This window comes from Telopea speciosissima, chromosome 2 (genome assembly GCF_018873765.1).
Source record: "Telopea speciosissima isolate NSW1024214 ecotype Mountain lineage chromosome 2, Tspe_v1, whole genome shotgun sequence".
NCBI lineage: Eukaryota > Viridiplantae > Streptophyta > Magnoliopsida > Proteales > Proteaceae > Telopea > Telopea speciosissima.
In genome coordinates this window covers 76,748,545-76,760,335 of record NC_057917.1, presented here as the reverse complement: position 1 = coordinate 76,760,335, position 11,791 = coordinate 76,748,545, and the positions used below count along the sequence as shown (strand labels likewise).

The following is an 11,791-nucleotide window of genomic DNA, read 5'->3' as shown; positions in this document are numbered from 1 at the left end:
AAACAAAATTGTCACTTATGCTAGTACAAAATGCTATGTCATGAAAAAAAAAAAACCATTTCGGCATCAAACTGAGTAAACCTACCTAATCAAGCCTAAATTTTTGCAACATCAAAGTAATTCGCAGAACTTTTGATGAAATGAACAAGTATGATTGAATTCCAAAAATGGTTTTACAACATATCGTCAATTTATGGTTTACCCCCATTGACAGTCCACCCAACATCCAACTCTTCCAGTAGGTTTTCAGCAAGAAAAAAAAAAACTCCTTCCAGAAGGTTTCAAAAAAATATCCTTTCAGGAGGATCAAATGTTACAATGTCACTTTCGTCACCCCTCATTTGCTTCAGCTTGCAGCTAACAACAATGAATCTCCAATATACTAGCCTCTGTATAACCATGTGAAACAATCATAGTAATACAATAAAAATTATAACAACGACAGCAACTAGCTAGCTAATCAGCCTTGGCTTCAAGCGGTGCCCAATGAGGGGGAAAAAGAGAGAAGAAGCCTAGGATGAAACCCACTACTGCCTCATCAGGTAAAGAATCTTTAGCATCGCCCAAGGTGAAGGTTAAGCACCTATATTATATAAGAGACAGCAATTAGGATGAGCAAACATTAATATACCAATTTGTTGCACCAGAGTTTATATTACCCAGAAAAAATTCACCGGAAGTATCCATCTGTCTATGAATCTGCTCTTTGAGAAGTCGAGGAGTTGACCAGCGATGTTACTTCAACATTTTGAGACTCGTTAGTGTTGACCCTTGAAACTTCCTTCTTCAACTTGAAATTATTGTATGCAGCTACACCAGCAATGGCTGCAAAAGCAAACACAGCTTTTCATGTTAAAAAAGAAAAATAAACTACACAAAAAAAAATCACCCTCGAACACTAATAACAAATTCAATTCTTTCTTTAATTAAGGAAAACCTAAAGCATCCTGAAGAATGGTACACATCCCAGGATGCAGAACCTCCCAAGGATTGACCTAAGATTTGGACAATCTACATCCAGATCAACTGAAGTAGAATGTGCACACATCCCAGGATGCATAAGACCCATCTCCAGGGGAGCATACCAGGTTTCTTCTATAGCAAAAACAGGAAATCAAAAAAGATAGTTGCCACTGTTATCTACCAATGCCATAACCGAACAGGTTTATAACCGTCAGCTTTGTATCCGCAAACAAAACAGCTGACAGTAAGACAACCACCCAGTCTTTGACAACTCCAGCAACACGAATGGTTAGGGCACTTGTATGTGAGATCACAAGGAAAACCGACAGGTTGAGTGCAAAAGTACAAAGGCAGTTGAGAATTAGCACAACTGGTTGAAATGTCCAAGTCCCAGCTTCATCCATCTTTGGCTTCTCCAAGAATATCCAAGGAATGAAGAGGCACAAAGCACTGCAGGAAAAAAGAACTTTGGTTATGCTGGTTGGAATTTTGTGTTGTTGGAGTGCATCTGAACGAGTAGTGTTAAGAAGTGTAAAGCAAAAATAAATTTACGTAACCATGGGTACAACTTATAAGAACTGTCGAGTAGGGTAAATTTATTCCTACTTTACCCTTCTAAGAGGTGTGAACTGTCAATGGGTCAGGTCCATGAATACCCATACCCAAACTTATTATCTTTGTCTAACATGGGTCCTGTGGGTCAAGGGGCAGATCAGACTAGATGGATCCAAACCAAGCCCACAAAATTCCGGGTGTTTCAAGGTGTATTTCACTCTCAAATCTAGTTTAAGTAATTCATCCAAACAGAAAAATTCTAGTTTAAATAAGAATATTTTTTTTTAAAAATAGCAGACAAATTTTATAGGGAAAAGGTTCTCTAAGCCACCAGGGCAAGTCTACCTCTCTCCTCCTCAAATGAAAAGACATAGCTGCCCTCCTATGTATGATACTGTTTTGTCGCACCTCACTGGTGCACTTCCCTATGCCACTTCCTCAGAGAACCCTCTCCAATTTATACTAGGAAAACAAAAGCCTAAGAAGAACACCAAAGAGCAACAAATATACTTTTTGTATACTTGAAATTCCAGTAATGTCCCGTAAGGCTATAAGTTTGCCAATGAGGAACTCTAGGGTAGACGTATCATAACTGGTATGAATGAATGGACCCTGATTCATCCCAATCAACAATTGGACAGTATTCCTAGGGTCTGGATCCGTCAGTAATCAGATGACTTCATACTCCTAACACCCTTGCACTAGAAATTATTTCAGAAGCTGATGATGGATTAAAATTTTGAGAGAGAATAAAATACATGCCTGCAGGGACTAACATAGTACATGACAGCTATAGGGTTCATCTTGAGACCCTTTCTTTTCACCAGAATCTCCATGAAAATAAGCCTCAAAGCTTCACCAATAACACCACCCATTTGGTAGACCACACCAACCCAGCTGATATCAATTTCTCCATATGAAGCCACAAGGACACCAAAACTGATCACTGACATTATAAAAAGCATTCTGTAGCTCATTATTTCAAGTCCGGCTGCTACCCCAAGAATGAAGACTGCAACAGGCACTGCAAAAGACAAAAAAAGTAAATCATACTTAACCCAGGATATATGGTGTGACCAAAATCTCTTTCCACAGAAAACAAATGGCCAACCATGAGGCAGGGAACGATGTATGTACACACAATTCAAGACGGAGTCTCAATATCTAAAAGTGCTGTGTTCCCCTGGAGGGCCATAGCTGCATCTCTATACCTACATATAGGGAGGTGGTTGAAAATTCAACTTACTGATAGCTTTCAACATTTGTGCAAATGCAACAGAAATATACAGGTATGCAGTGTTTCCCAGCCACAGGGTCATTGCAAATGTCGCACCAATTGGGACGACCGATGTAGCATACCTGCATGTTGAGATTTTAATTAATTTCTAATTCAAGAAACTGAACTGCAACCATTGTAGACCGCACGCAAAATAGGAAGGACAGGGAGAAATTGGAAGAAGAGGAGGGAACAGGAAGCAAAGGGCAAATAAACAAATGAAGGCATAGTAAAACGCCAAAATTATACTCTTTAATCTCATGGTAAGTAACAGATATTTTCAAAATATGGAATGTATTACACCAAAAAAACTAAGACGCCACATCCTTGGCCAACAAGTTGGCTACCTAATCATACCTTGAAATCTGGAGTCAGGACAAGTGGAACAAATGCAAGATTTCAAGACCTACAAAAGCAAATGCCCAGAATCCAGATCCTTTTATGCCTAGCTATAGGCATTTTGAATCCCTTTACTATATGAAAGCATAAAGACCCACCAAAAACTTGATTCTCTTCAACAATGCCTTCACAATACCTACAAAGATGAAAGATCTACCTGCCTTCCCACCAAATGGGGTCTGGAAGTAAAGAACCAGGCATCATGGATAATCACATGAGGTTAATTTTAAGTTAATAACATTTCGTAGGGAATCTTTCGCCGCAGTACCTTATGGCAATACATCACCACCATATGCTTCCATTCAAATTCGAAAAGAATTCCTAATTGACTTTTGCAGGAGATCTTTGTCACAAAGTCACAAGACACATCTTGATAGAGAGAAGCTTTAAATCTTTCCAACATCTGGTGCATGGAGCCACTGTTCTCAACCTTACAGTTTCCTTGAACCAAGGGAAGAATGGTCAACATAGAGGCATCCTCTGAGCCCAATGCCCAATTGTCCAAATCTCTTGTCTTCTACTACTGGACCAACATTTTCATTCTGTCAGGATGCCTAACCAAAATATCACAAGAAGTTGCATTTAAATAACGGAGCTCTACTCACTCTCCACATTAGGTTGCATCTTAGTAACGGAGGTCCAGTCATGAAATATTACCAGAACTAAAGCAGTCATGTTATAAAATTGTTAAGTTGATTCGGTTGCAAAACAGGTGCACCACGTGAAAGAACAGAATTTAAACAAAAGACAAACATATCGATTCATAACTTTTTGGATGCCAATGGTTCTAGAAATATCTAATTTTCAAAACAGAAAGTACAAAAAATAAGTCAAATCACAGATATATCTCAAACTGTGGCAGTGTCACCATCACTTGATTCAAGGGAATTACAAATTAAAATTAAAGAGAGAGCGAGAGAGACCATTATGCAACTTATTTGGCCTTGAATTTCAACCAAGCAGCTTTGATGAATAGAAAGCTGATGCAATCAAGACTGCCTGATTGGGCTTAGGAAAGCCAGATTTTGGCTATGGATAGTTTCTGTGGGCCTTGTATCAGTTGTTTATGAGTTATTTGTTGTATTGAGTCTTAATTATAAGCCTATAAAATGGGAGTGAAGTTAGTACAAAGGATTAGTAGCTAAATGTTTGTGTTAGATTAGGATGGTTAATAGCTTTTTAGAGTTATGTTCTGAGTCTATTAAGTTAAGTAACTCATTATAAGAGAGTAATTTAAGAGTCCTTTTACAATTCAATTTAAAAAATGTAAAAGGTTACATATATGTATACACCCCCATCAATTGGACATGATCCGAGTAATAGAATTGATTTTTCAGAATTAAACTGAGCTGTTGAGCTATGCAAACACGGGTGAAAGATCTTTTTCTGGCCTATGGCTTTCTTCAAGTTCTGAATTCTACTGCAAATCAGGTGCTATCTTTTCTCTTTTAGTATTCTTCTTCTCCTACTTATTTTTACTTCTTCTAACCTGCGGTACCCCTGTTCTAGAACAATTTTCAGATTGCATTCTTCTTCAGTATCTCTCTAGTTACTAGTTTGTTTTACTTCAAATTTCACATAGTGGCTTCTGATTTCACTCTCTCTGAAATTCTGAATCTGTTTCCTTAAGATCCCTATTCTGTTATCAGAATTTTGCCAGATTTTGTAGGCCTATTCCACCAATAGAATAGACTATTCAACTGAAATATTGGGTTATTCTAACTTGTCTATCTTACGTTATAAATTTCTCCCAATTCAGGTTTTGTTCCTGCGATCCTGTTATGTGCTAGTCTCTTGCTGGATTTTCTGGTTCGGGATTAACCTTCATTTAAAAGCAGGCAGAGAAAATAAGAAGCATGTCATTATCACATAAAACTATCTCAACGGCACTGATCATACTAAATATCATGCAAGAGGTTATTGCCTCTACCAACAACATTAAACAACAATGCATTGACAAGATGGTCCAGTTTTTTCATTGGCATCTATGCAGAAAATGGTGCTCAATTTCTACTGAATAAAGTTAGCAACAACAATTGACTCTTTCGGCAGCCAGCCGCATCTTCCATTGACGAAGCAGTAAAGGAAAGCTGTTCGAACTATGGCACTATAGTCGTGATAGAATTATAGATTACTAAATATCTAGGAAAAGACCTGTTGGCACACCCACACACACACACAAAGAGAGAAACAGTTTCCCCTCACCCGAGATTTTGTATCAAATTCCCCTTACCATAGCTTATATTGTTCTTTCGTAAAAGAATGTCATATTAATTGGAGGCTCATGTACACCATAGACAAAGCACAATCTATGGATACATCACAACAAGGGAGTTTGGCAATGAGTCTTGAAGCAGACAATGGGCCAAAACCAGTTCCAATGGAAGTTCAAGGTGCTTGATTCAGATTTGCTAGTTAATTCTGAGAACTTTGGACCTTATTTTTTGTTTGGTTCATATTGAGGAAACTGGATTTGAGAATCCAAGGTTAGAATAAAGTGGATTGTAAAATCAGGTAAATCATGTATTCTAGAATCAGCTGGACTTGATTTTGGAATCAAGATTCAGGATCACCTCCAAATGACCAAGCAACAAATATAGAAATTTGAAATTTGTCAATAAACTCTACAACTCACACATGTGAATTTTGACGCTGTAACCCAGCTATAATATTTTTCCCAACTAACCCTTTTTAACAAAGCAGTTACAAGAGTTTGTGATGTAATTATTATTAGAAAAGCTATAGCCTATAGGCCATGGTAAATGACAAGATGTTTAAGCTCAAGTTCATTGGTACTCACATTTCTGCGGTCATCCCATCCTCAACCTTCATAATCTGTAAGGAGAAAATCAGCATAATACAAAATTACCTAATCAGCTAATCTTCTTTAGATAAATAATATATTTCACAGTTACCAAGCCCTTATCCTAAAATCAAATATATAGAGATCACAGAGTACCACAAATAAATTATTATAAATCCAAAGTCAAAGAGATCTGTACCTTCAGAACTTTGGTGAGGATAAAACATAACACAGAGGAGAAGACCATGTGGAGTAGTGTCAATCCAAGAGGATATGGGAAATTGATTTGCTTTGATGACAAAACCCACTGCATTTGCAAGAATATCAAATGTTAACCATGTGAAGAAAAAAGACATAAATTCACCAAAAGACCCATGGGAGAATCAGCATTAAAAAGGACTAGCTAGAGAGAAGGGAGACAATCATTTTCTAAAATTTCAGAGAACAGCAAGTAACTCCAGAGTCTAGAAGTTACTCATAAAAAATATAAATGAGAAAAGGGGGGGGGGGAGTAACTCCAGATGCTGGATAGAGGACAATCATGGCATATCATATCTTGCATGATAACTAGTTACAATTGGAAATCAAGCATTCCCATGATAGCCGTGTCACCTCTTTAGGCCCTTCTAATTCCATTTTATATCAGTGTCTTGAACTCTTCCATTTACTAGTTGCCAATTTCGTCATCTGCGTGGATTTTAACTCAACACAACATATCCTTTTACAATCCATGCTCAAGTATTTAACCAATCAACCTTCCAACATTCAATCTAATACATGGCATGTGAAAGCATAATTTTCTTAAGCCAATCGAGCCACCCACACGGAGAGGGGGCTGTGATGCAGATTCACCAATATAAGCTTGTTTTATTAGGAATAAGTCCAGGGTTGGGTTATATACATGTTGGGCCTTTGATCCCATGGGTTTTCAATGTAATAGGTCACTTTTATGGACCTAAAGTATAGGTAATTAGGTTGCATACGGGATTAGCTTCTACACTTAGTTTATTTTCATGTTTTAGTGTTTAAATTGAACCAATCAAAACTGGTTTGAACCAGTGGTTCAATTCAAGTGACTTGAGTCACCTTTCTTCTATTTGTTTTAATTATAAGTTGGGTCCACACCTCTCCACGAATTTGAGAGAAGCTGTGTTTTGTAATAGAGTCCGTTAGGGGCTTCTTAGTCTCCCAGCCTGATTAGGAATTTGACTTTAGGCCTTTAATAAAAGCCATTTGTGGGGCTCATCTTTCCCTCATTGAATGCTTAAAAAAATTAACTCTTGAAGCTGGTCTGCAACTTTGTCTTCTTCCTTTGAAGAATGTCTTGTGTTTGATCAAGGCTGGTGGGATTGGTGTTTGAACCAATCGACACCTTGCGGTGTGAAGCCCAAGTGGTTCTTTGGAAGCTCTCCTTCAAGTTCTAGTTAAGGATTCAATTTTTATTCAAGTTTCTCAATCAAACAAGCTGCTGCCAAGGGAATTCTGCAACAACAGTGAGTTTGATTCATCCCCACCCTAATCTTTCTTCTTCTAATCCTCTAAACCGCAAAACCCTAACATCCCCTCCATCATTGAACATCATTCCCATAAACCAAATTCTGCCCAGACCAAACCAGCCATCAAAATACCTTCATATTTGGAATGAATTTCCCTCTCACCCTAAGGAGAACTCGATCCAATTCCCTGCCCTAATTTCCCATCCTAAACCCTAGGTTCCACCATTATTCCCTTTTCAAAAACCCAACCCTAACCCTAAGTTTCTGCAATTCCATTCCAGCACACTTCCAACCCTAGATTCCACCCACGATTGGCTAGAAGTGTTTCTGTGGCATGTGGTGACACTCACTCGGCAAACATCAAGAGCACCCCCAGTAAGTCCACCTTTGTGGCATGATGATGATGAAGCACAATTGGACTCGATCAAGCTTCCATCAGTAAGACAATATTGGAGATCGTCAAAGCATCATTAGGTCAAGAGCTTAAAGCATTCATTCTTCAAAGACATACATCAAGACTTAGGAATTAGTGTTAACTTGTAATGCTTTTTATTCCTAAGTTGTAATGTGATCCTCATTTAGTACCCTAACATGACTTAATGGTTTAACCTTAGTTGGCTGAGTTTGCCTATGCCGTCGGGGAGCATTTTGGACTAATGTTGGTATATTTGACTGGTATATTAACCTAACATCAATGGGAGGTCATGCAATTCAAAAGAGTCTGGCCATTTCTGCCCTAGAAAGTCCTGCTGGTCAACTGGTTCCCAACCGGTCGACGCAACCCGAGGACAATTCTGTCCTACACCCTGTTTCTGCACATCCCATGACTTCAAGGGAAATTTAAGTGGTCGTGCAGTTGGAAATTGGAATTGGACTTAGCTCAAAACATGAAAATTGTAGCTCTTTCAGTCTAGTTTCATATGAAAAAAAGAATCAGGTCAATCCGAGCTCTAGAGAGCGAGTTATGACCAAATTACCGAGCAGTGGGCAGGTACCGGCCTATGCAGCCGATCTGTACATAGGCACCAGTCGAGTTATGACCAAATTACCAAGCAGTGGGCAGGTACCAGCCTATGCAGCCGATCTGTACATAGGCACCGGTCTGTCACCTGTCGATGCACAGGTCGATCGATGATTGACCAATTATTGTAGCAACCTAATAACAGTTATAAAACAGGTAGATTTTAACAGTCTAAATGTGTGAAGGTCGACCGGTTAAGCCAAAAAGTAGCCGTTTGAGGCTCTTTTTGACAAAGTCTTTAGTCCCTCCTATATATTGGGAGGTTTAGGGAGTTTCTCTCAAAGACTTTGGCACACGTTTGTACATCATTTTAGTCCTGGTTTAAAGGTTTTATTGAGAATCATTATAGACCTTTCATCTTGCATATTCTACCTTTTGAGGTTTGTGCTTTCATTTGTATATCCAGCTATTTGAGCCATTGTTGTAATTGCATGGAAATACTCAAATACTCTTCAAAGTGTATTGTTGTTGAAGACTGAGGAATCTCCATTGGTGTCAGGTCTAAATGTGAAACTAAGCACTTGGGTTATTAGTAATCCCAAAAAAAACCAAGGTTTGAGTGCAAGCCGAAACACTTTGGCTTTGTGGTCCCGAGAAAACAATTGTGAGTAGACTTGATCAATGCCATTTGGAAATTGATCACATAGCGGAAAGTCCAAGTGTGTGAGTATCACCTGGTAGTGGATGTACGCAAGGTTACCGAATCACTCTAAATCTCATTGTTTCCATCATTGTCTCTTTCCCCCTTTCTCAATTTTGTTATTTGTAGTCTGTGAACCTTACAACAATTACAAACATCTCTTGTTTTGGGTGGTTAAGTATTAAATTGTCATTCATATTCCACCATACCCAATTCACCGCCCTCTTGGGTTACTTACAGTCCTGACAGTAACCTCCTTTCACTGAAATAATTATCGGTTGTCGCTTCATCCAACAGGGGGAAATATGCAGGTTCTCTAGTTGTCAAAACGACACCTACGTGAAAAGGCCGGCCTTGATGTCCAAGGGCAACCAGTCAACATGCCCAGGCCCATAAGATGAAGGAAACATACCTTGCATATCGAAAATAAAATAGGAATAAGGGAACATGACTGAAATATGGCGCTGACATTGGGCACCTTGCCCTTGCCTTAGAGTTTACCTTGGAGCCATACGTGGGCTCCAGTTTGAGGTTTGAGAGTTAAAGTGTTAGAACATAGTTCTAGGCTTCCAGCAGCATAATGATGGACAGAGGCCACTTAGGCACTTACCATCAACAACATTTTAAGATGTCATTTGTATAACAGTGGTGAAGAAGGTACATGTTAAGCATTTGTTGAGTGCTTTAATCTGCCCTTCCATATTTTTGAATCCATGATGTATGACGTGAATTCTTTTATTTATCGAAGTCTCTTGTAGCTTCTACAACCTGATCTAAAAGTTTCTCATAAAATGCATCACATTCATTACTAAATTAAGTGCCACGGAAATCATGACTGTAACTTAAAAGTAGTTGTTCCACTACTGAATACACCAGTTTGTCTCCAGGTCTATCCCTGAATGCAATGCATGCAAAATAGACAGTCTTTCAGCTCAGTTTGTAGAAGTTGCAAAGGTTCAAATTATTAGCAGAACATCATTTAGGAAGTAATCCACTATCCTCTTTAAAAAGAACATTGAAGAGTAATAAAAAAATAAGATAAAGCTCATAAAAATTGCTGAAGCAACTTCCCTGTGTTTATCATATGGTTGAGCAAACGCTAGAAAATAAATTGCGTTTTTTCTCCATGAAACTAAGTTGTGTCCATAATCGACTGTCCCCAATGCTAGAAAATAAATGAAGGTCAAGGAGAATAGACTTCTGCCAAGTAATATAACATACATGTTTGCTTTGTAACTGAAGTCTCATTTCAATGGTTTGCGATCCTGTATTTACTGTTTCATGATGAGCAGATATCACTGCAAAGCTATTGCATGGATATGTTGATTCTAATTTGATAGGCCACATATAGAGTCCATGAAACTGTGTGTACTGTCAAAATTTACATAAAAGACAACAGATTGTTTACCTCACTGCCTTTGACAGCCATGGTTCGCAGGTAAGTGATTGTTGAAGTGATGATGTTTTTTTTTTCCAATTTTCTTTTAATTCTCAATAGGTTTTCTCATCTAAATCATTAATTTCTGGAAGAATCACCATCAACATATAATGTCATTGGACTCAACATCAATTACTAGGAAAACAGCCTTCACCACAGATATAAGAACGACCATCTCGCAACATTCTCTTATTTTCTACAATTATAGCTTTTCACTAGCAGGGCAGCTGGCAGCATTATGGGTTTAAATTTCAAGAAGACTGTCATATGGGTGATTTTACAGTTATTGTCAAAATTGCCTTCACAAAAGTTAGCCAACCCAACTATTAGCATCACTAAATGTCAGTCAAATATCCAGAGATAACAGCTTTCCTGAATCCAATAAAGATGCAACAAGTGAACAGGCGATTGGTCATCCTAGTTGTCCAATGTCTCAGATTTCATAATATTGTCAAACAGCAGATGTTTGGCAAAATTTAGTCTCTGTATTAACTTGAAATCATTTTACAATCCCTATTTCTAATTTTTTTTTCAGTTTAACACACAGGATGCAAACACTAAAGATGACCAACTAAAATCTCCTCTCCCCCATGAGTTGAGTAAATCCGATTCTGCAACAATGACTATCCCCACAACCAAACACTAGATTTTGCAAAACCAAAACTGATTTTCTCCAAATCCCATGGTCATATACTTCCGTGATAAGTCAAATTTAACCCATTGAGATTCAAGAAGAAAACTTCAAATAAATAATCCAAACTAGAATTTGCAGAAAGTAAAACCACGACACAATAAAAGCAATGAAAGACCACCTGATGTGGTTAACTTGGAGTTCATCGACAGATCTGGTAAATGAAATTGAAATCGAATTACGAACCAACTGTTGTTAGATATGAATAGGAAGATCTGCCTGACCTTGTTGAAGAAGATCTGACCACTGGAGAGGGCGATATAGAGAAGAATATAAGCATATGTGAGGCCGTCCTCTCTACACAATCTCCCCATTTTACCTGCCATTGACGGAACCGAAGTACTGAACTTTGTGATGACAATTGCCGCTAGATTTTTTCTCTTTTCCCCGGTAAGACAATTGCTCCTAGAATATTGAGTGACGAAGAAAAGGAAGAAGACAGGAAGAAAGCGTATGTACAAGGAAAGAGTATGAAAGAAACGTAATTTCAGGTTATTTTACTTAACAGT

General features: G+C 38.2%; 1 protein-coding gene across 1 annotated transcript; it reads right to left on the bottom strand.

The window, feature by feature from the left end:
- Nucleotides 1-123: 123 nt before the first annotated feature.
- Nucleotides 124-11,720, bottom strand: LOC122650232 (probable sugar phosphate/phosphate translocator At3g14410). Its single transcript, XM_043843580.1, has 9 exons — nt 11,678-11,720; nt 11,507-11,646; nt 6,196-6,303; nt 5,994-6,028; nt 2,765-2,877; nt 2,281-2,542; nt 1,145-1,413; nt 675-825; nt 124-583 (listed from the first exon to the last, which is right to left on the bottom strand). Exons 2-8 carry the CDS (start codon nt 11,606-11,608, stop codon nt 692-694), a joined length of 1,023 nt encoding a protein of 340 aa, XP_043699515.1. The 5' UTR covers nt 11,609-11,646; nt 11,678-11,720; the 3' UTR covers nt 124-583; nt 675-691.
- Between the last annotated feature and the right edge of the window lie 71 nt (nt 11,721-11,791).